Here is a 25,912-nt window from a genome sequence, read left to right as displayed (position 1 = left end):
TATAGTTCGGGGTGCATGGTTAATTGTGGCCACCTGGTACTCTTGAAAGCCTACCCTAAATTTGAATTCACGGGTGTTTTTACATTTCGCTTCCATCGAGGTGCCGCGGGGATTTCTTACTCGAACCACTGCGGTGTATCTGTTCGCAGGTTCCTGGTCTTTTTTTCCCTATGAGCAACCAGCGCTGAAGTTTTGCATGCCAACATCGGCACCGTAACACTCATCCTAGTGAGCCGAGGTGTCCATCTAGCACCCTTGCTCGCCTTATTGAACTAAATATTATTATACATTCCTGCAGAACTACAGTTAGTAATAACGACAGTTAATAATGTCACGAATACGGAGGAGTGTGTCATTAGCATTCATAAGCTCTTCACAGATGCAGCTCCATTGCTTATTGTGTGGCAGAAACGACAACACGCGAATATACCACCTCCGAGAAGGGTAGTGCTAGTGTTCAAAGCACTAGTTTCTTTTGTCTCGCTGCGGGAAATCTAGAATGTAGCACGCATGAGATTTTGAACGGAGTAAAAAGTCTCTTAACCGAACAGAAACTTCGAAACAAAATGAGAGCTCCATTTGCAATATGGCTTTTCAGTGGAAACCAGCGTGAAACTTCGTGGATTACTGTACATTAGGTATAGCTAGAGTTTTACGCTGAGCGTGTTCGACTGGGAAGAATACGTTAGCAAACACTTTGCAACTGCGCGAACAAGTACAGGAAATTATAGTTCATTCGTTGTACGACTAGTTAGTTGGGTCGTTCTGTACTGACGGGCATTGTACCAATCCTTGGAACCGTTGAAGAAAAGAAAAGCAGTTCGAAGTGGCGTATTTGTCCTTTACTCGAAATTAGCGCTCATTAATTTTCATCAGAGTTGCAGATACAGTATCACACAGTCCAGTTGTCTGCATGCTGTTCAAGATGTGCTGCGCCTCATGGCGTAAACGTCACAACGACGAAGCCACGTTATGAACAGCACTTGCTGCTACGCTTTCATATCTGTAGTCGAGTTTGGCGTAGGAACAAGCACCAAGGTTGTTCAGTTTTAGCGTTTACACATCTACTGTTTTCTCTGAGTGAAGTAAAAAGGTGCCACATATATGAGCCATCTAGCATCGATTTGTACCTCTCGTCATAACATAACATTATGAACACTAATTACTTCGAAATTAATGTGCTTCTGCACGTATGTTAAGGTCAAGGTAGAAAAGAGCACGCATGGCAAATCCAAATATCACAATAAAATTTCGAGGTGAATGTATGTCCTGGTATACATGTTTCTACATCAGCGCTCGTCTTCGAATGCGTAAATATTCATCCGCATCAGTCGTGATAAAAAATTATCGCACATATTGGTACTTCAGAGGAACCTTTAGCACGCGGTGACTCCAGACTTCCCTATTCAAATACATGTAGGGCTCAAAAATACTTTTCGAGAGAACATTTGGACTAACTTGAATAAAATTTGTGGCACCTTGTAGAGAAAGGTAAGTCGCAATAACTATAGAAAGCAGAATATTTATGACATCGACATTTTTACAAAATATAAAGAAAACAATCGAAAAATAACAAAATGAGAAGCACGATTATTACGAATCAGTAACTCTGCACCTAAAACAGTTATAGCCGTTTTGTAGGCTGCATTTCCTAGAGCATTTAGAGCCGGACACATGTGATATATTAATTTCGAGCTTACAATTGATGAAACTGATACAAGGCTCTCGCAAAGACCCTAGTGATTATATTTCAAACACATAAATTTTATCCACTATAGATGTATTATTTGGCACAGTTTGCAGAATTGTAATACCGTTGTCTTATTACGGCTCAAGCCTTATACGATTCGTGGTACCAAAAATGCTATGTTCGTCGTTGCGCCGTCCAGCGTTATGGCACCAAAATTCATGAAACCGAAAATTTCTAGGAAATCGAACCCTCGACCTTTGCACCAAATCGATGGCGCCACCATTTCTGATCGAACCGAAGGCCATTGGTGGCAGGTGAACCCACGACATTTGGAGTTAGCTAAAGCGAAGCTAAGGCACAGTTAATTACAGCAGAGTTAATCAAGGCATTGGAACCCACGGCTTTTGGCGGCACTCGAGCCCACAACCTTTGGTGTTAATTACGGCGAGGTTAAAATATAGGTAATAAGACACACCAATCCACGACCATGGGTGGGACCAAAATTCGATCGCAACAAAATTGATGGTGCCACCATTCACTTTAGCACCAACGACCATGGGTGGGAGTCGAACGCCCGACTTTTGGTGTTAAGGCGAAGCAAAGGCACAGTTCATTAGGATATAGTTAAATAGGGCACTCCAACCAGGACCTTTGGTGGGACAAAACAAGTAATAGGAAGTAACAACGCATTTCTATGACAATGTCAAGTAATTTAATGACTGTCTCGAGAGCGCGCAGGCTTTCGCCTTCATCCCCTTTAGCGTTGGCTAAAGTGACTGTCAACTTTTTTGAGTTACACAGTTATAAAAGTTCGAACTTAAATGGAGTGAGAAGTTAACACTACAAAAGAATAATGTGGCACCAATCAGAATTTTGGCTGAGTACCGGTTTCACCACCTTGTAAACGCAAAAAACCTCATCAAAATTAGCAAGGTAGTTGTCTAGAAAAACAATTTCTCCACCCTCGTGTATTTTTCTTAGCAGTACTTGCTAATAAGCTTCTGTAAGAGCCAGGTAGACTCCCCTGAATTAAAGAGAAACATTGTTGGAAGTAGGCCAATATCCTTCATAATGGCCTTAATCTCTGCCCTTGTTGTAGGATTCACGCTCGTCTATACGCAATAGATGTGCTGGCGAAATAGTACAGGCATCCGTCACTTCTAGTATTTTGCAACTGCGCATGGGACCAGTTCGTGACGGCAACAGGTGTATTTGAATGGCAACTGTATAAAAGAAATAAATGAATCTGAATCTCTCGGCGCGTTATTGAACACCCGGTGATCGAAATTAACTGGTGCTAGTGATTAAAAGTAAGTTTATCATCCCAAAACCATGCAATAAGAAGTGTTTGCTGCGCTAATGATTCGACGGAGAAAGACGTGCACAGGACGAACAAGAAAGAGACATTAAAAGTCATCTTTTATATGCAGCGTGTGTACTTGGAGTACGGCGCAACTATTTCGAAGTTTTGTTTAGCGAATACTGCAGGGCTCATGCAGGAGGGGCATTGGTACAGTCGTCATCAATGTCATACTTAACAGTAGGTTGTCTTGAGAAACGTTTAGAATCAATGAACACTTTTATGGAGGGAATGTGTGTATAGCTCCAATGGAAGTTTAACAAAAAGAAAAAAGAGTGTTTCTTTTGATATTGATGACGAGTTTACGTTGCAAAGGAGAAACAATCGCGATACAGTAAATGCCACTAGCTAATGTGACACCAGGAACTCTATAGCAATATTGGCAAGGACATAACAGCAATAAAAGAAGGTTAAAAAACCGAAGCTCAGGCGTCGACACATGCAGCACATTAAGTGCTAGAAGGAAGTGATAAGAGTAACGTGTTCCACTTGAATAGTATCGTGCGCAGAAACGAGGGATATTTGAAAGTGATTGTCCTAGGAGAGTGCGGTTTTAATTGCTACGTGCCTTGTCGATCGCCCTATCTGCAACCCTGCTCCCGCATGGGTTGCAGAAGATAGTGCTAGCCTTCCCTCCTTCCCCACAAGAACCACTTCTCTCTCTCTCTCTCTCTCTCTCTCTCTCTCTCTCTCTATCAGTTGTGAAGTGTTGCATCTGTTGTGAAGTGTTGTGAAGCTTGTTACCCTCAAGCAGAAACTTCTGCCTTTAAATTGTCCTTCGTAACTGCAATGTTTGAATACCTTGCGTAATCAATAAGCTACACAGTTCAACGATATTTAGAGAATAAAAAATCATCTTTTTTAACGTGTAATGTTCTGTTTAATGTAGGGATCCCAGATAATTGCTGAATATTCTAGTTTAGGGCTTATAATAGAGCAGTAAGTCAAACGACATTAAATTTGTGTCTGAGCAGATAGTTTTCTGAAAGACGAGGAACGTGTAGCAGAAATGTGCGTATTACAGCTCAGGTTGACTGTTATGGTAACACCAAGGCATCTATATTTACCCACTTCACATAAATGGTGAGATGAAAGATCATGAGCAAGGGATAAATGGTGTTTTTTCGACAGACCTATTCCAACCGTTTTAATATGCTTTAGTTCCAATAATATATATATATATACATATATATATATATATATATATATATATATATATATATGTATATATATTGTGGCAGGAAGAAAGCAGGCCCACGAGTGTAAAATAACGTATATTTACAACTGGCGTATATGGCGTTCAGGCAACTGCCAGACTTCGTCTTCCTCTAGTCCAATTCAACTTCTTCGTTCCCGTCACCGTAACATCACCCTCCCGGTGGAGTAGCTCCGTCCCGGTGCAAGTTATAGAGCCTCACTTAATGGGGGGACATAGGGCTTAAGCCTGGCGACGTGAACAACATCGCTGGTGACGTTGCGATGCACTGAAGGCTGACCGACTGGGGTGATCTCGTATGTCACGTCGGACAGTTGGCGTACGATCTGGTACCGGAATACCGGAAAAGTAGTCTTTCCGACAAGCCGACGCGACGTGAGGGCGTCCAGAGAAGGATAAGGGAACCAGGTGAAAAATGGTAGTCTCGGTGCCGAAGGTCGTACCGTCGCTTTTGAGAAGCTTGCGAGACTGTGAGGCGATGACGGGCGACATCTCGGGCCTGGGCGGCTAAGTTAATAGCATCGCGAGCGTAACCAGTGCTGGGTGATCGTACTGTGGAAAATAGCAACGTGTCAAAGGGCAAGGTGGCGTCGCGGCCATACAAAAGGTAAAATGGTGAAAATCCGGTAGTGTCGTGACGGGACGAGTTGTATGCGAAAGTGATGTGTGGTAAAGTGACGTCCCAGTCACGGTGATCGTCGGAAACGTACGTGGCCAGCATTTCAGTTAGCGTGCGGCTGAGTCACTCGGTGAGGCCGTTCGTTTGAGGATGGCACGCGGTAGCAATCTGGTGTTCTGTAGAGCAGGAGCGGAGCAGGTCATCGACGACGTTCGATAAAAAGTAGCGGCCGCGATTCGTCAGCAACTGATGAGGGGCGCTGTGGTGCAGGATGACGTCGTATAGTAAGAAGTCGGCGACATCTGTAGCGCAGCTGGTTGGTAGCGCTCGTGCGATGGCATATCTCGTGGCATAATCGGTTGCTACAGTGATCCATTTGCTGCCTTTGATAGAAATTGGAAAGGGATCAAGGAGGTCTAGGCCCACACGAAAGAAAGGCTCTGTGGGGATATCATTTGGTTGAAGCAAACCAGCAGGAGGCGCAGCAGGCGTCTTCCGGCGCTGACACAGGTCGCATGAAGCGACATAACGACGCACAGAGCGATAAATGCCGGGCCAGAAGAAGCGGCGCCGCAGGCGGTCGTATGTACGAGTGATGCCCAGATGTCCAGCAGTAGGAGCGTCGTGAAGTTGCTGGAGCACGGCTAGTTGAAGGTGGTTGGGAACGACTAGGAGGAGCTCCGGGCCGTCAGGACGAACGCTAGGACGGTATAAAGTTCCATCGCGCAAGGTGAACATCCGGAGGGACGGGTCATTGGGCGAGGAGCGTAGGCGTTCCATAAGTGTTCGAATAACAAGATCTTTGCGCTGCTCGTCCCCAATATGGAGGAAGCCGGAGATGGATAGAACACTGATGTCGGATTCTGCACCGGTATAGTCCGGTTGATCCACGGCATTGCGGGACAGGCAGTCAGCGTCTTTATGCAGGCGCCCTGACTTATACATAATAGAAAATGTACATTCCTGGAGACGCAATGCCCAACGTGCAAGTCGTCTAGTTGGGTCTTTCAAAGAGGAGAGCCAGCAGAGGGCGTGATGATCGGTTATGACGCAGAAGCTCCGAACGAAAAGGTACGGCCGGAATTTCGCGACCGCCAATACGAGCGCGAGACATTCTCTCTCAGTAATGGAGTAATTTCGCTCGGGCGTGGAAAGAAGGCGGCTAGCGTAAGCGATGACACGGTCTTCGCCCTGTTGACGCTGAGCGAGGACAGCGCCGATGCCATGACCACTCGCGTCAGTTCGTACTACAGTGGGCGCAGAAGGGTCAAAGCGTGACAGAATTGGGGAAGTTGTAAGCCGCTCAATCAGGGTAGAAAAGGCTTTCTCCTACAGTGGTCCCCAAGAGAAAGAGACGTCTTTCTTAAGAAGGTCAGTGAGAGGGTGAGCGATGTCGGCAAAGCCCAGAAAACTACGGACATCGTTTGTTGAACAAGGTACAGGAGAATTTCGCATGGCGTGAAATTTCTGTGGATCAGGTTGGACTCCGGTGGCGTTTACGAGATGGCCGAGCATGTTAATTTCACGGCGACCGAAATGGCACTTGGAGGAGTTTAGCTCAAGGCCAGCCCTGCGAAACACGGAGAGTATGGTTGTGAGGCGCCGCAGGTGGCTCTCAAAGTTCGGCGAAAACACAATCACACCGTCGAGGTAACAGAGGCATGTAGACCACTTCAAGCCGCGAAAGAGAGAGTCCATCATGCGCTCGAATGTAGCTGGCGCATTGCATAATCCAAACGGCACGAATTTAAATTGGTACAGACCATCCGGTGTGACGAAGGCGGTTTTCTCGCGGTCCATCTCATCGACGCTAATCTGCCAATAGCTGGAGTGGAGGTCAATCGATGAAAAGTATTGGGATCCGTGAAGGCAGTCAAGAGCATCATCAATGCGCGGCAGGGGATAGACATCCTTCTTTGGTATCCTGTTGAGGAGAAGGTAGTCAACGCAGAAGCGCCACGAAATGTCTTTTTTCTTTACTAAGACAACCGGTGATGCCCACGGGCTACTGGAAGGTTCAATGATGTCCTTGTCCATCATCCTGTCTACTTCTTCCTGTATGATGGCCCTTTCTGTTGCGGAGACACGATATGGCCGCCTATGAATGGGGCTGGCATCACTGGTGTTGATGCGATGCGTGACGACAGATGTCTGGCCAAGTGGACGGTCGTCCAAATCAAAGATGTCCCGTAAAGATAACAGGAGGTGACGAAGAGCTGTTGTTTGCTCGGAAGGAAGGTCAGGGGCGATCATCTTAGAAACATCGTCCGCAGGCGCCTAGTAAGGAGGAGTGGGTGACAAAGGCCCGTTGGTACTCACGAAGGATTCAGAGGTAAAAGAAGAAATCTCAAATTCTTCCAAAGGAGTGATATGCGCTGTGGCGAAACCGTGTGGCAGCACAAGCGACGAAAATCCAAAATTGAGGATGGGCACGCTAGCGCAGTCTTCGCGGATCCGGATTAAGGTGCTCGGTAGGGCAATATTGCGTGAAAAACCACGTCAGTAAGCAGCGGCACGACGTACTCGCCATCAGGTACGGGAGGACAGGACGACAGGACGACATTTGTAGCCGCTTGTGGAGACAGCCTTGCAAACTCAGCAGAACATAAGAGGTGTGAAGCACAAGTTGTCGCGTCGGCAGGAAGCGGCAGATCCAACCGTACAACACCTGCGGAGAAGTCAATTTGGGCAAAGTGTTTAGAAAGGAAGTCGAGGCCGAGAATTAGGTCGTGTGGACAGTGTTCAAGGACGATAAATAGAGCAACGGTATAATGGCCCCCAATGGCCACGCGCGCTGTGCACATTCCAAGACCAGTGACGTACTCCCATCGGCGACTCGCACAGTGCGTGGTACGGCTGGCATCAGAACCTTTTTGAGCCTTCAGCGGAGAGCAGCGCTCATAACTGAAAGCTGCGCTCCTGTGTCAACGAGAGATCTAGCAGGAACGCCATCAACTTCAATTCCAGTAGGTTTCCACATGTAGGCACGGTCAACAGAGGATTTGCAGGCCGGGTCGGAGTTGCAGCTTCACTTCCGGGAGTTGCAGCGCCTAGTTTCCCGAAGCGAAGCGTCCGATTGCAGAAGGGGACGAAGAGCGGTGAACGAGAGGCGAACGGGACCTACGACCTTGCGGAGACGGGGAGCGGCTGGATCTTGGTAAAGCACTGTCGGCGTTGATGTTCCTAGTCGGCGTATAGGGCGAGAAAGTACCATTGTCTGGTACTTGGTGGTAGTGACCACCGACGAGGCGACGACCAATGGTTGCGGCAATGACGGGTGATGTGTCCAATACCGGAACAATTAAAACAGATAGGTTTATCATCCGCTGTGCGCCAGTCAGCTGGGTTGCGACGAGGAGGCGGAAAGCTTTGCGTCTGGGAGCGAGCGGCCGGAGAAATCTGGTAGGTGTTTGTATGGCGGACAGAGCAGAGAGATGGAATGCGCAAACTTGATATTTCCTCCCGAACGACCGCTTGTATAAGGGAGATAGCGGGCACGCTTTCCCGACAGTCAGAACGAACTTGAGCGGGAGCCATGGTCTCAAGCTCATGGCGAACGATGTGCGTGATTTCTTCCGCTCCTGTGGGCTGAACGAAGCGCGGCGGGTCCTCGCAAGATGTTGCGGCAGTATTGGGCAACCGGGCGAAAGTTTGAGCGACGCGGCGGCCCTTCGCTTGTTCGAAGCGCCGGCACTCCTTTATAATTGCATCCACAGTGGCACAATCCTTGCACATCAGGAGATTGAAGGCATCGTCTGCAATACCTTTCAATATGTGACCAATCTTGTCTGCCTCGGTCATGTTGTTATCAGCCTTGCGACAGAGGCCAGCACATCCTATATGTAAACGACATAGGATTCTGTGGACGTTTGAGCGCGACACGCAAGTTCTTTTTTTGCCGCCAGCTGACGACCGACAGATCTGCCAAAAAGGTCTCGCATTTTTTCTTTGCAGACATCCCAGCTCGTTAGGTCAGCTTCGTGTTTGTCGTACCATTGCCTCGCAGTTCTTCTTAGGTAAGATATCACGTTTGCTAGCATCATTGATGGGTCCCACCTGTTGTTGTCGCACACTCGTTCGTACATCGTAAGCCAGTCCTCGACGTCGGCGTTGTCCGTGCCACAAGATGTCCCTGGGTCCCGCGGATGAGTGAGGATGACCGTTGGCACGGGCTGCTGAGGCGTTGCCGCTTGTGTCGCTTGATTTGCCATTGTGGCGGCAAGTAGATGACGTCCGCTGCGAAGTTCCGTGATTGCACCCCACACCTTCCACCAAAATGTTGCAGGAAGAAAGCAGGCCCACAAGTGTAAAATAACGTATATTTACAACTGGCGTATATGGCGTGTAGGCAACTTCCAGACTTCGTCTTCGTCGAGTCCAATTCAACTTCTTCGTTCCCTTCACCGTAACAATATATATATATATATATATATATATATATATATATATATATATAGTGAGAGAGAGAGCGAGAGAGAGAGGCAATCACTTGGGCTCAAGTTCTTTTAATTCATAATAAATTCATATGCGAAAGCACCATCATCATCATCAGCCTAGTTACGCCCACTGCAGGGCAAAGGCCTCTCCCATACTTCTCCAACTACCCCGGTCATGTACTAATTGTGGCCATGTTGTCGCTGCAAACTTCTTAATCTCATCCGCCCACCTAACTTTCTGCCGCCCCCTGCTACGCTTCCCTTCCCTTGGAATCCAGTCCGTAACCCTTAGTGACCATCGGTTATCTACCCTCCTCATTACATGCCCGGCCTATGCCCATTTCTTTTTCTTGATTTCAACTAAGATGTCATTTACCCGCGTTTGTTCCCTCACCCAATCTGCTCTTTTCTTATCCCTTAAAGTTACATCCATCATTCTTCTTTCCATAGCTCGTTGCGTCGTCCTCAATTTCAGCAGAACCCTTTTCGTAAGCCTGGTTTCTGCCCCATACGTGAGTACTGGTAAGACACAACTGTTATACACTTTTCTCTTGAATGATAGTGGCAACCTGCTGTTCATGATTTGAGAATGCCTGCCAAACGCCCTCCAGTCCATTCTTATTCTTCTGGTTATTTCCGTCTCATGATCCGGATCCGTGGTCACTACCTGCCCTAAGTAGATGTATTCCCTTACCACTTCCAGTGCCTCGCTATCTATCGTAAACTGCTGTTCTCTTCCGAGACTGTTAAACATTATTTTAGTTTTCTGCAGATTAATTTTCAGACCCACCCTTCTGCTTTACCTCCCCAGGTCAGTGAACGTGCATTGCAATTGGCCTCCTGAGTTACTAAGCAAGGCAATATCATCAGCGAATCTCAAGTTGCTAAGGTATTCTCCTTCAACTTTTATCCCCAATTCTTCCCACTCCAGGTCTCTGAATACCTCCTGTAAACATGCTGTGAATAGCATTGGAGAGATCGTATCTCCCTGTCTGACGCTTTCTTCATTGGGATTTTGTTGCTTTTTTTATGGAGGACTACGGTGGCTGTGGAGCCGCTATAGATATCTTCCAGTATTTTTACATATGGCTCATCTACAACCTGATTCCGTAATGCCTCAATGACTGCTGAGGTTTCGACTGAATCAAACGCTTTCTCGTAATCAATGAAGGGTATATATAAGGGTCGATTATATTCTGCACATTTCTCTATCACCTGATTGATAGTGTGAATATGGTCTAGTGTTGACTAGCCATTACGGAATCCTGCCTGGTCCTTTGGTTCACAGAAGTCTAAGGTGTTCCTGATTCTATTCGCGATTACCTTAGTAAATACTTTGTAGGCGACGGACAGTAAGCTGATCGGTCTATAATGTTTCAAGTCTATAGCGTCCCCTTTCTTATGGATTAGGATTATGTTAGCGTTCTTGCAAGATTCCGGTACGTTCGAGGTCATGAGGCATTGTGTATATAGGGTGGCCAGTTTTTCTAGGACAATGTTCCGACCATCCTTCAACAAATCTGCTCTTACCTGATCCTTTTTAGCCCCCTTTTAGCTGCCAAGGCGTTCTTTACTTCTTCCGGCGTTATTTGTGGGATTTCAAGTTCCTCTAGACTATTCTCTCTCACATTATCGTCGTGGGTGTTGCTGGTACTGTATAAATCTCTATAGAACTCCTCAGCTACTTGAACTATCTCATCTGTATTAGTAACGATATTGCCGGCTTTGTCTCTTAACGCATGCATTTGATTCTTGCCTATTCCTAGTTTCTTCTTCACTGCTTTTAGGCTTCCTGCGTTCCTGAGAGCATGTTCAATTCTATCCATATTATAGTTCCTTATGTCAGCTGTCTTACGCTTCTTGATTAACTTGAAAGTTCTGCCAGTTCTATTCTAGCTGTAGGGTTAGAGGCTTTCATACATTGGCGTTTCTTGATCAGATCTTCCGTCTCCTGCGATAGCTTACTGTTCTCCTGTCTAACGGAGTTACCACCGACTTCTATTGCGCACTCCTTAATGATGCCCATAAGATTGTCCTTCATTGCTTCAACACGAAGTTCCTCTTCCTGAGTTAAAGCCGAGTACCTGTTCTGTAGCTTGATTCGGAATTCCTCTAGTTTCCCTCTTACCGCTAACTCATTGATTGGCTTCTTGTGTACCAGTTTCTTCCGTTCCCTCCTCAAGTCTAGGCTAATTCGAGTTCTTACCATCCTATGGTCACTGCAGCGCACCTTGCCGAGCCCATCTACATCTTGTATGATGCCAGGGTTCGCGCAGAGTATGAAGTCGATTTCATTTCTAGTCTCACCATTCGGCCTCCTCCACGCCCACTTTCGGCTAACCCGCTTGCGGAAAAAGGTATTCATTATCCGCATATTATTCTGTACTGCAAACTCTACTAATAACTCTCCCCTGGTATTCCTTGAGCCTATGCCATATTCCCCCACTGACTTGTCTCCAGCCTGCTTCTTGCCTACCCTGGCATTGAAGTCGCCCATCAGTATAGTGTATTTTGTTTTGACTTTACCCATCGCCGATACCACGTCTTCATAAAAGCTTTCAACTTCCTGGTCATCATGACCGGATGTAGGGGCGTAGACCTGTACTACCTTCAATTTGCACTTCTTATTAAGTTTCACATCAAGACCTGTCACCCTCTCGTTAATGCTATAGAATTCCTGTATGTTACCAGCTATATCCTTATTAATCAAGAATCCGACTCATAGTTATCGTCTCTGCGCTAAGCCCAGGTAGCACACTACGTGCCCGCTTTTTAGCACTGTATATGCTTCTTTTGTCCTCCTAACCTCACTGAGCCCTAGTATATCCCGTTTACTACCCTCTAAATCCTCCAATAACACTGCTAGACTCGCCTCGCTAGATAACGTTCTTACGTTAAACGTTGCCAGGTTCAGATTCCAATGGAAGCCTGTCCGGAGCCAGGTATTCTTAGCATCCTCTGCGGCGTCACAGATCTGGCCGCCGCCGTGGTCAGTTTCTTCGCGGCTGCTGGGGACTGAGGGCCGGGGTTTGATTGTTGTATTCATATAGGAGGTTGTAGCCAAGTACTGCACCAGGGTGGCCAATCCTGCTCTGGTGAGAGAGTGCATTACTGGTTCTGGTCACCGGGATCAGGCCGCACTCCAGGCCTGTTTGTGCAATTTTCTCAACACACGGTTTTCTTCCGGTGGAGAATCGCGCGGCACCGGGATTCGAACCACGGTCCTCTTGCATGCGAGGCGGATACTCTACCGCCCGCACAGGAGTTGTACGCCTCAGTTAACCTACAGTGGGGCCCTATTTGATCAGTCAAGGTGGACCAATCTGAGATCGGTTATACCGGTTATACTCACCTAGAGAACCTGGTATTTATGATCTGCACATGTGTGGCCATACATAGAGATATTTTTTTCTTTTTTCTTAGGAGGGTCCTTGTACTGTGATAAACTAAAAGAGAATTACATATTAAAAAAGGGAGAAGAAAAAAAAGAAGGAATACAAGAAAAGGAAGAGAACAGGTGATTTGAACTCGTGACCCTGGAATGTTGCCCGCAAACATAGCTCAGTCGGTTGGTCCGTCAGGCTCCTGGTTACATTGAAGCGCCATAGCTCCTGTCCAGAGCCTCATGCTTACGTGGAAAGTAACTGATGTTGTCCGCGATGGTCAATTTTTGCTACTTCCTTGGAAAAATGGCCGCCCGTGGATAAGAGCGAACTCGAGCGGCTACCCGCCGTGGTCGCTCAGTGGCTATGGTGTTGGGCTGCTGAGCATGAGGTCGCGGGATCGAATCCCGGCCACGGCGGCCGCATTTCGATGAGGGCGAAATGCGCAAACACCCGTGTGCTTAGATTTAGGTGCACGTTAAAGAACCCCAGGTGGTCAAAATTTCCGGAGTCCTCCACTACGGCGTGCCTCATAATCAGAAAGTAGTTTTGGCTCGTCGAACCCCATAATTTTTTTTTAACTCGAGCGGCTTTAGAGACTAGAAAAAGCTTGATCACGTGCTAGGCGAGCGCGGCACTCTTAGCGGGGGAAGCTAGCCCGAGTAACTATCTCAAGGACTGCTGCTCACGAGGGCGAAATACCTTCGTGTAGCTATAATAACCCTAATAAGACTACTTTCGAAAAAGGGAACGGCCGAGAGTGCTGTACTACGAGTGCTACGACTGATAATATCATATATATATATATATATATATATATATATATATATATATATATATATATATATATCCATCTCATATATGGGATCGAATGCGAGCGCTGTTGCTTTGTCTCTGCGTGTAGTAGTTAAGAGAACGAATTTAAGGGAGGCGAAGAACCAAGGAAAGGAAAGTTTCTGAAGCATAATTGCAGCGCCGTGGTTTTAAAGCGTACCCGCGGTAGAGAAACGGAAGGAGATATAAGCGTACGTCGTCATGATACAGACACGACAAAGGTAGTTCAAATCTACGCCGAACTTTTTTTTTATTTTCCACGGTTACGGAAGTTATTCGGGCACGTCAAAGTGTTGCCAACGTTTGAGCATCGAAATATTGCTCATTGCGCCACAGTTCAGACGGCTTTGTCTTATTGCCGCCACTGTGTACCGTGTACAAGTTGAGAAATGTCTCACATGATCCTGCTTTGGTGGCGTTATCAATGGGGAGGAAATGAATACAAATGGTGCCACGTCCTCTTCTCTCGTAACTATTTCCACCACTTAAGTATTGTGGTGTGGCTTTGTTTCTAATCCCCATGCTGAGCTCGAAATCAGTTTGAGTCTTTTGTTTGTGAGAAAGTTCCGCAAGGTCGTAGGCTTCTCGGCCATGTTTCTTAACACGTCACTTCCGGCTAGAAGCGACATAAGCGCACGGTGACGTGCACATAACGGACAAAATATGGCGCTAGAGCGTATACTATGAAACACCAGAGGTTAACTTCAACGACAGTCGTAGGAGTACCGAGTGATTATGCCTGTACCTACGAATTCACCCAAGAAAAAGTTCACAGACGATTACGCTACTCCCTAAGGCGAAATTTGAGTGCTGCTGTATTGGTGTTTTCATATCGCGATACAATGGCTGGCGCGGACAATCTGTCTCTTGCGGCACGTTGCAGACGGAGTGAAGTGTGCCCCGACTGCCTCGCTAATTGGCAGATCGCGAGAGGCAGTGCGTGGGTACGCTCCCTCGCCACATTTGCGTATTTCCACAGGCGCATTTCCAGAAAATGTGAAGGTTCCTAAGGGAGCAGTATTAATTAAAAGGGGGGATAAATTAGACGTGAAAAACTCTCACTCGATATCGATCCTCTCTCTTTATTCAATAGGTCCTGAAAAAATTTTTAGTCAACTTTCTTCCTTCTGCCAAAAATGCAAGATAAATTCAATATGCTCAATACGGCTTTCGTAAAAACAGTTCCACTGAATTAACTCTTCTCGATCAAAAAAGAAATTATATTGCAGTACTTCGAACGTACGCTATTAAGAATAGGCATATTTGTCGACTTGCGCAGGCGTTTCCCTAGATTATTCGCAACATATTACTTTACAAACTAGAGAAATATTGAATTAGACATGCTGCACTTCAACTATTAAAATCATCATAACAGACGCCAGTTTGTTCCTGTAGACAATATTACATCGGTAACCAAAGAAATATTTTGTGGCGACCCACAGGGCAGCATTTTGGGCCCATTGCTCTTCGACTTATACGAGAACGACATTACTTCCATCTACGAAAAAGCGAAATTTATAATTTACACAGATTACACAAGTGTTTTCATCTCGTCCAGTTCTTGCACCAATTTAATTCCTATAGTAAATACCTTTTTCTGCAGTGTGTCCCATTGATGCACAGAAAACTGTTTAAAAGTAAATACAGCGAAAGCAAAGGCTGTAATTTTTCATGCCAGAGGGGTGAGTCTTCCTTCACGTCTAACAATAGCGCATAGATCTACAAATATAGAACTTGTACAAACTGGAAAAGTGTTAGGGGTACACTTCACAAGTACTATGCAACTGGAAGTCCATGTATGCTCGGTACTCCAAAAACTTAGCCGCATAACAGGTGTTTTAAGTCGCAACAGGCATACTTTACCTGTCTGTGTGAAATTAATAATCTATAATGCTTTATTTCTGTCTCACATTCATTATGAGCATCTAGTATGGGGCACCACGACTCAGTGTAACTTGAATAAATTGTTTCGTATGCAGAAGAAAATAATACGTGTCATCGCTTATGTACCGTATGTCGCTCTCACTGAAAACCCGTATGAGAAATGCAACATTACTACAGCCCATAACTTTTATAAATTCAAGCTCTTACGCGAATATTATTTTAGTGCCAAACAATAGCTTATTTGTAGAACTTGCAATCCTATCGGCCAATTTATGCCGTTATACAACCCGAACACCTGAAGGAAGGTTTATCGGAAGGTTCCTCGCTTTAGAACTAACTACGGTTCTGAAATGTGTAATAATCTCCTAAGATTAATGAATTCATATGATAGAGCAGGCTATAATTAACATAATTCATCGCTGTAAGAATTTAAAACTATTGCTTTCACCTCTTTGAAGTGCGTTTATGAATGTTAAATGTGTGTTTGTTTCTTTTTTTCTTTATGTATTCGTGTATATTATGAAGTGCATATCATTTACTTATACCGTTGCCTGAGTATCTTTGTAATGACTTTACTCGTGCAAATATTTTCTTTCTTTTTTCATATGTTGTATAACTGCAATGCTTTATGGCCACTGTATAAATATATTATATAAGATGCTTCGTGTGCTATTCCATGCAACTATTTGTACCTAAGGGGGTGAGGTTGCCGCAAGCCGCGTCTGTGTGGCTTTTTTTCTCTCAGCCACCTTGATTTACCTCTCCTTCGTGTATGTGTAAATGGAAATCAATAAATCAAATCAAAGATTCCATGAACTGGCTTACACTACTCACATTTTATCCTGGTACTATAGGTTCCTGAAATGAATTTTTATAAAAACAGTGCATTGTTCAGGTGTTCTCTTCGGGATCACTGAAAAACATGTCAAGTTATCCTCACGTGTATAGTTTCGTGATCACATATGATGCAGGCACACTTAAACTTACAGTCGCGCTGATGGGACTTACGGGTGAGCTTGGGGGAATTGGCGGTCTTATAGTGAAGCTCTAAGACGTCTGTCTCCTGTGGGCATTTCGAATTCTGCCTGGACATTTCAGGTACTCATCGAAAAATCTCACTATGAAGACAAGATCTCGCACAATATCATGTGCACAAATGACCAATCACGACCTAATAAAGCTGATCATCGGATCCCGTTCTCGGCATATATACAGGACCTTGATTTCTTTTCCTTTGGTGTTGCATACGCAATGGGTGTAGTCAGAAGCACCACGTATTCCGATATGGAAGCTGCTTGCTGAAGCCAATTACACCGCCCCAGAAAGGACACCGGCAATATTTAAAAATTAAAGGTTTACGGTATTTTGGAACTATAAAAACAAACTGGCATCGTATAAAGAGTGTCGAATTTTGAGGTGCCTGAATTATCCACAGCAATAAGATTGACATTTGACGTCACCCTTGCTTGCTGTGGACGGGTCCCGTTACAGACGCAAGGTACCACCTAGATAACACATACAACAGGAAGTTATCAGGAGCCAATGAGAAAATGGAGTTAATTGAATAAAAGTGAAACTTGCCGCTCACAATCGTTTGGATGATCCCATCAGTTGACCTAATAGCCACAACAGCTTCTGGTCCACGTATACAACAAATTCGTGGTGCGGCTCACTTGACCAAGCATGAACGACGACATAAGAGCAGACACAATAATAAGCACAAAACGACGAAGTTTCGAAATCATCCGTTTGGGCTTCGCTGAACTTGACAGAGGGCGAACGTACCAGAAATAACCCGGATTCTTACTCAGCCTTGACGAATGGTCATGGTCGAAGCAGATAGAGGTACACGGCAACATCGCCATTGCACGTTAAGATAAATGCTACAAGATCTTAGAATTAATTAAGGGGAAATGAGACATCCACCCAATCGTAGCGATTGTTACAAAGGAAACCCTTACGGGTTCCTTTGTAGATCTTAGAATGACCGTAAAAGATCTTAGAATGACTGTAACATGTTGTTTTCAGGACTTAAATCAGCAAATTGTACCACAGCTACAAAATGAGCTTCTCGAGAATTTCAGTCTGACCGAAGCCAGTAAGCCTGCCAAGAAACGCAACACTGACATAAATTACTGATACGATCTTGACACGGTGAGGTGGGTCGTCACCATGAGAATCGGGAGACGGCGACGAAGGCGGGCATCTTTATGATGAAAAAAATAGAAAGAATGTAATCCCTTCATTGGTACATGATTGTCACTCTATTCGAGTCTCGAATGGTTCTGCCAAACACGGGAGCCAGGACGGCCTTAAATAACCCCTCGCGTACAGCCATTACAATCGGTGGAGAAGTCCCCAGCGAAAGGGTCATTCACTTTTCGTGGTCTTGTGGTAGTCGATGTCTGCTTGGGAAACTTGCCGAACTTGGGGACTTCATGGAAGTGTCCGTGCCTGGGTGCTCAGCGCAATCTTGTGTCCCATTGTCAGGTTGTGAAGTCGACGGCTTCTTTCTCTTTGTGTCCTCCCACTCGGTATCCGCTCAGGGCGTGGCAGGGGCCATAGGGGTGGCGCTGGAACGCTTCCTACACTTGAGTGGTTGAATTCCAGGCGGATCACAACTAGACATACAAGTCGGAGACCATGCCCTAATCAAGAAAGCCACGTGTGGTACCTCACTTGAACGTCAATTAAGAGTAGTAGAGGCTCGCGGAAAGTGGAATTACATTATATTTACCCCAGGAAACTACACTAGTTACAGCTCGAGTGAGCGCTAAGTCATCGCTGCCACTGTCGGTGATCACATATCATACAGAGAAGTAATTTTGCTTGAGGTTTATTATTGTACTGCAATAGTCTCCTGTCCCCGCTTTCTCTATCGACCCTTCTCCTTGAATTCTTCCTCATTCATTCAGCTGTAGAATAAAGTGCGTGCATGCGCAACGAACTTCCGAAGCAATTTACGTCTTGATTACTGGCCCCACACAAAAACTCATCATTGAAGCCAGGGGAATACACAAGAACTGCCAGGTAGAGTTCTTGTTAAATTTCGAATGCGAACCATCGCTTTTTATTTGCGCGATGCCATCCTACAAGATAGGACAGCTAAATATGGGCATTGAAGGTCACCAGAATAAAGTGAAATTGATCTCATTGTAATCTGCGTCCGACAGGCTCGTCAGAATGCAAGGTTGCGTGCTCCTTCCCGAAGATGGCCAGCCAGTGTGGTGCCAAGCTGCAGCCGGGGTCGCCGTGCAATGAAATGCGCGGATACTGCGACATCTTTCACAAGTGCCGCCTCGTCGAGCCACGGGGTTTCTTGACGCGGCTGCAGGCGTTCTTCTTCGGTGGCGAATCAGTGAACACCCTGTACGAGTTCCTCGCAGTGAGTGTTGCATACTGCATAACGTTACGAGATACGACGGCAATGGACTGCTGTATACGTAGGAAGTCAAGAAAAAGTGTTGTTTAAGATATCGCTGCGATCTCTTTGCCAACGCTTGTTATCATTTATTGTTATCAAATGGAGCGACAATGCAAGCTATTGTCGCCCCTTTTCAATTTCGTATGCTTCAATCTTGTTGCATCACATGCCACTAATGCGTTTCTGTAACTGCAAGGGCCAATTTCGCTAACAGTCATGTGAGATATGCTGCTCACGCTACTGGACATTTCACAGGCCATTGGCTCTACCGTTCCCGTGATCAAGTGAGTAACATGTCGAGCTCACACGATCAAAGCGTGACGTTTGAATCCCTCTGCCTGCCATGGGTACTCGTATTAGGACTATTGTCTGCGCTCGATGACCGGGACATCGAGCACAAGGAGAGACGATTTGTGCCTTTTAGGCACATTGTCTCTTCTCGCTGTCCCCCGGGCATCCAATCCGCGGGTGCCCGTTGCATTTTTTTTCTTTTTCTGTATTAGTGACATCGTTTTAACCACTAGTACCTGCGATGGGTGTATCTGCAAATAGCCCTTGCCGGAACACTCACTGAAGCTTCAATTCTTGTATTTTGGTCTACACCTAAATATTAAATCATAATTATTATCAGAGCAAGGCCTGTCGATACAGATTACACTTAGCTTTAAATTCAGCTTCAACGCTTTGCTTGGGCCGGTGTCCGTACCCAAACCATGCCCATCCTGCGCCGAAAGCAAGTAACCATTGACATCCTAAGCAGTTATCTTTCTTGCTACTGCTGGATTGTAATAAATGCACACATCGCCAGAACTGCATTCGTACAACGGTTTACTGTGACACGTCAGCAGTTTTCTCAATTGGTATACCTTGCTCATAGATGTGGAACAAATATTATTACTATTGCTTGTCTGCGCATACGAAAAGTGTAGATGGTCATGTGCGACATCAGCAACTGCATTTCTTTCAAGCATATCGTATCAACAGAAATATAAATACATATTTAAAAAAACCATAGGTATATTAGAAGGGAATTTTGGGCGAGTTTGTGGTAATTGATGTTTTGGAAAGTAACAGCGCTAAACGGACAAAGACTTGGGCAAAGAAGAAGCGATTGTTTCGTTTTCTTCTTTACCTAAGTCCTTGTCCGCTTAGCGCTGTTACTTCCCAAAACATGAACGCATACTGCAATTCAAGCGTGCTTATACTGGTGCTTAAAACTACGTTTTCGTTTGCAGGCCTATGGTCATCACTGAATACTCAAAACCAAAGATTCGATTATCGAGTGTTAGTATTTGTTGACGACTGCGTACACCCATGTTTGTATGACCTCTTCAATACCAGCGTACATATTTGTCGACACTTGCTCTAAAGCCATGTAGGCCTCAGTGGAAACTTCCGAAGCTTTCAAATCGCGCGCTTTTATTAGTCTGGTTTACACAGTTTCCACAGAAGGGCGCCATATGTCGGCTGAGGCGGCCGTTAAAGAAACTGGCTGCAAGCAGTTCATCAAATCGTTTCTGAACTTGGGTCAACATCTTCAGAGATGGCTTTTTGGCGTCAAGATGCCTTTTACGTCTCTATTCTTTTTCTGCGATCTCTTGAAGTAGTGTGGAATAACACGATTGCAGGAGTTCAGCAATTCTTTATTTGCTTGCCTACATTTTTTTTCTGCAGTGAAGAAGATAAGACTTCGCTCATTGTTCACTCCATGCTGTGACGATAAGACTGAATCGGCTGTTTCGAAAGCATAATTTTGAACGCTGAGCTAAACATGAGCTCTAAGAACTCTCAAGAAGATGTTTGACAAGGGCCGTGGTATGGCTGTTGCGTGTATTTTGAACCACGAAGAAAGCAGTTATACCCGCTACACTCTAAAAAAAGTTTACACCCTTTGGGGCTTATCTTGTCCCCCAACAATAATCGTCATCTGCCTTGCTTGCGTTGCCTCTCTTGAAAACTCGGTGCTCGCTACTTTCCTGCCGAGAATTCTGGGTCAACCTGACAACGTGCAAGCCGTTCGTGACTAGGACAAAATACAACTCAAAGGGTGTAAACTTTCTTTACAGTGTCCGTCTGCAACACACCATAAAACCAGTTGGAATGGGTACGTTTCTGTCTGGCTGCGTATATTTTATTATTTTTTTACCGTATTTATCACAATGCATTGTCTGGAAACCATTTTTCTGCTTGCTACTTCTCCCTCTTCTGAGTAATTTAGGCGAATTCTATGACTGTAGGGCACACCGTGGTAACTTGAACAGAATATTTTCATTTATCTTTATTCACACGCAGGACTAATGTATTGCAAGCAGACCACATTATATTTTCCGTGTTTCGAAAGTTCACTTTGGCGCCAAGCTATCGCTAAATTTAGTTCAACAATGCACGCTACGGCTTCTGCATTACTATAGCTTGCTTGAGAAGCCGTCACTGGATCACTACAGCACGCCACCTTTTTCATTATAAATTGTGTAAATTTATCCACAAGCATTAAACTTTCCATGGATATAACCCGATAATATTCCCCGCACGTTTACTACATTTGGTGTCACTGACAACTGTAGTTCTACCATGGATGCGGGTGAAATTCTGCCCCTTTCATTAAATACAACGCTCCGAAGCATATTATACGTAAATTTCCTGCCCCATCTTTCCAAGAAATATAAACAGGGCGACTCCTTCAATTCACAGAGGACGCAGGTGCTTCATATGACACGCGAGGAAGAAAGAGCACGAGTATTCAGTAGTTTTTACAAATGTCTTATTTGTGCGGATATTCTCAATTTCTAAAAAAAGAAAAATGAAATCTTCCACTGAATCTGTTAAGAAGCAAAATAAAGTACGATCGCATATGGTGCACTATAACAATGACATGGAATAAGAAACTGAAACAGCACGTGACAAGATGTATATGGTAGAGTGTATAGGTCGTTAACAAAACTAAGGGCTATACCACAGCCAAGTGTCATCGTTTTGAAGGAATCTAAACATGCTAAGATGAGCCGAGGGGCCAATTAATTTGTCTAAATAGATAAAGCGAATTCATAGGCTGCCCAAAGCGGGACATACCCACTCAGTGTCTTGCAATTATTGCGCATAAGTAGCTTCTAGATGTTTGTTAAGGAAATGGATCGTCTACGCTACATCCGTGGCTCCCCTGAACCAGACTCGTTCGGACGAGCCGCCCTTTGCATCTATCTATCTAACGGTAAACGTGAAGAACTGTTGTTTTCCTTGAATAAAAAGAATAGTCATGCATTTCTATTCCTAATTATTACAAAAATGCCGAACGTTCCCCGCGCATTACACATAATACCCACAAAGGGGGGGGGGGGGGTGTTATTTGTAAGGCTCCGTGTGACAGAATTTTCTCGGGACATTGGGAAACAGCGCGTAACGCTTTCGATCACGTTAACTTTTGACTTACTTTTGACAAAAACTTATATGTGCACAATGCATGGCCATAATGTTTTTTTCCATTTTCAACAAATTTGATTTTGGTGGCTTGCTTACTTCAGCGAAAAAGGCTATCACAAACACGCAAAAAATAAGTATCAAACGAGGGTTTGCTACTTACATAATTGCAATCTAATAACTCATCCAGAAACCCTCTTCATACAATATTGTTAACGCCCTCCTCATTTCTCATGTCGACAATCGGGATTACAGGTTATAACGACTTATATAAGCCTGAATAAACGGTTTGAGAATTTACCTAACTAATTTTTCGCAGATGTTCTAATAAACTGATGTCGTTGAAACGTTGCCGCACATTGGCCAAAGTTTTTGTGAAATACGCTTCCATAAATATTTTTCTGAAATATATTGTAACTTACACACTTCAAACGTTCGGCGTATGCTGCCATTCTCTGCAAATATAATATCGACACAAGTTTCCTTTTTCCAGGACCGGGGGTAAACTGTATAAGCGTTTTGTACAATACTTTTAAACAGGCAAGAACAATGGTTCATCAATATCTATTTAGCCCTAATCACCCCTAACATACACCACATTCACTATATATGATAGACATCGTGAAAACAGGCATTTAGCCTTATTACAGGTATTTAACATTATTACAGGTATAATCTATCATAATGATGAAATTGCGCCGTATTTCTGCATGCTCGTACTTCCTAGCGAATTTTCCAAGATTTTCCTTTTCTTTCTCTAGCGTTCCCCGCACGCTCTAAGGACCGAGACGAAATCATACGCCTCGTTTAGTGTGCACTATGGATGTACTTTTCCTGCATTATAAACAACAGTGCGCGCTCCCCAGCCGCTATATGAGTGTTACGAAATTGCAGCACCACCCTATCGTATCGTGCCTGGTGATCCTCGGCTCCTCCTGGTTCATGCTGCTCATATTTCGCTGCTTCGCTCTGCATACGCCTAGTAGCAACCCCCTGAAGAAGCCGCCTTTCAAGCTCAAGGATACACTGCGGCACCCTATCAACACCCTCGTCAGCGTGAGTGCCAAGCGCGTCAAAGCAAGCGTTGAATAAGCTGGTCTAAAGGGGACTTAATTATTTTGCTAAGCGCGGCCACAGGCCGTATCGGCGATCACTTTAGTGTGGCTAGTACGCAAAACACTGGTGTCTACCCGAGACATGATTCTTGGCGTACTCTTCCACTTGGCATTGAAGCACGCTGGCGTGTCCAGTGAATGCAACGAGAAATCTTGAGAGAGCATCTCCGAAAATGATCAGCTGAGAATACAACCACAAGTGAAGCGAGGAATATATGTGAAGCAAGGGGGTTGGTGCAGTTTTGGAAATTATGTACGGTAGTAAACATGTAAACAAACGTTTCTTTTTCCTTTTCTTTTTTTTTCGTGGGGCGATGAAAGCGACGAAAACAATGAAAGCGATGAAAGAAATTACAGTGCCTCTGCAAGGAACGCCCTTTTGCAGGGCACAGCAGGAATAGTTTTCAGTAATGTCTGGTTCGGGAAATGTTGCGGTCAACAGCACGGTAGATGTATGACCACCGAACTGGGTTGTGTTTCAATAAACATTTCATCCTTTTCTTTTCGTTCACAGAGCTGACGAGGGCTGTGCTGCCATCATCATGCAAGGGAACCGCCACCGCGTCAACACGAAGTGGGACGCGTTGTTAATGACTCCGTGATGAATTAACAACGCCCTTCAAATGTCTTGCCTTATGCTGGGATGTTCTTGATTAATATTATAGCAGTTGAATGTCTATTTCATGCATTTCAATTCTCTCAAGGTCTCCCCGATTCGTCTGGGCTATACTTTATCATTTTACTCTTTCTGAAATCGGAGCCTAAGATTCAGTTCAATGAGCTTCGGAATGAACCTTCGCGCTTTCTAGCGAAGTACAATTCAAAAATTGGGCGGATGCTTAAACTTGGCCTTTAATAGTGGAATGTATATGATTCAAAGATCCCTGACTGCTTCTCACGCTTCCCGGTAACGGCAGCTTATGTAACCGTAATGTGTACGGGAACGCTAGACACGAAGGCGGGCTTTCTGGTAGAAGCGCGACCTCTTGCGTGGGCCGATTCCGGAGGTGCTGCACAGCCATGCCAAAAAGTTACATCATTTTCAGGCTTCTGTTATTGTTTCGTACTTTTAATATTTAAGTCTGAGAACATTTAACACAAAAGGTATACAACTTCGGTGTTTTCTTTCATGGCATTTGTTCGTGAACCATCATTCTCAATATTACAACGAATAACTTTGTCAAGAATGTAAGACAAGGTATGAGCAAGTCTTGTGATAGAATGGCGTGGCAGTATAACCCGCATATACCGCATGTCATGTAGCTATGTGTAGCATACACAGATACCTAAGCATATACAGAAATTTTCGCTCACTGACAACTCCGCTAACACCGGCTCCAGCACCGGATTTGCTGCTACAACGTGCCCTTAACTCTATCGCGTTATTATTGCGCATTTCCCCACAAGCAGCTAATCTCTGCCGTCGCAGTGTAGTGCTTTTTGGTACCAGTAAGTTATGGAATAATATACCATGAGCAACTCGACTGGTGGTTAGGAGGAGAAATGTGCGCATTCATTCAGGCTGTTAAACATTGCTAACCTCGACTGTGCCCTCAGAACAACTTCAACTGCTATCTGGTTCAACTATACTGCGCTCACATCGATGACGCAGATTACTTGAACCTATTTCTCTTCACTGCTTGCTGCATAGAGTGAGCTTGGGTTTGAGATCCGGCCGTCCACAACATTACGTTTTTTATTGTTGTTGTCGTTGTTGCTGTTGTTAACAACCCACCCATAGTCATGTATTCGCGCTGTTGAATACAGTGGCTAACCAATGGCTATAGGGTGTGTCGCGTTGACTTTGCTCCTGCTGACCAGAACTAGTTTACTCTGATTCAACCACTTCTGGCCTACTATGTGCTGATAATATTTTCAACGTTCTGAAAAATAAGTATAAATAAATAACATACAATATGATAGATTGTGCTCCAGTTGCTGCGTTATATCGATAATACCAGCTGTAGGCAGGCAACACTCCTTTGATTTAATTAGAAGGCTGGTGCCACGACAGCAACTCTAGGGACTGGATGTCAAAATTACGATGCATATTGCTTGGCAACGTTGAAACATTTAAAAGCAATGACTGAGTAACAAGACGCGGTGCAATTTTACCCCTTGAGGCTTCTAGCAGACTTAGTAGAAATTAAATAGACGTTTACGTTTTTGTTACATATAATACTCATGCTAAACGTTATAACAATTACCATAAGGCTCATGTCAAATAATCCCGTATAAATGCTCGTAGTTCCAATATATTGTGTAGCTACATGCGCCATGTTATATGTGGTAACATGAGTGTCTTTATATGGAATCATCGAATGTGAGGCCTATGCGTTTATTTAGATACGTAGGGCAGACCCTTCGGTTGGGTACTGAAGTCAGGGCCTCGTACTTAGTCACTGGTGATAACTGGTACGATTTAATTTCGCAAAGCGAAACGGAAGCGATTACAGACACCGTAATATAGACGTCTTCGAATTTTTGAACCTATAACAATAGAAGAGATCAACAAATATTTTACAAGCTGCGGCCTC

The 25,912-nt window shown here is 44.8% G+C and overlaps 1 protein-coding gene across 1 annotated transcript in view; it reads left to right on the top strand.

Annotated features, from left to right (window-relative positions):
- Positions 1-23,352, top strand: part of LOC142583643 (disintegrin and metalloproteinase domain-containing protein 10 homolog) — a 35,251-nt gene extending 11,899 nt beyond the window's left edge. Inside the window, exons 7-8 of the mRNA XM_075694136.1 lie at positions 18,596-18,807; positions 23,155-23,352. Coding sequence (XP_075550251.1) covers positions 18,596-18,807; positions 23,155-23,352 — 410 coding nt within the window. The remainder of the gene's footprint in view (positions 1-18,595; positions 18,808-23,154) is intronic.
- Positions 23,353-25,912: the final 2,560 nt, after the last annotated feature.

The sequence above is a fragment of the Dermacentor variabilis genome, chromosome 5 (assembly GCF_050947875.1).
Source record: "Dermacentor variabilis isolate Ectoservices chromosome 5, ASM5094787v1, whole genome shotgun sequence".
Classification (NCBI taxonomy): domain Eukaryota; kingdom Metazoa; phylum Arthropoda; class Arachnida; order Ixodida; family Ixodidae; genus Dermacentor; species Dermacentor variabilis.
Note: the sequence above shows the minus strand (reverse complement) of the source record. Positions and strands in the feature narration are given on the sequence as shown.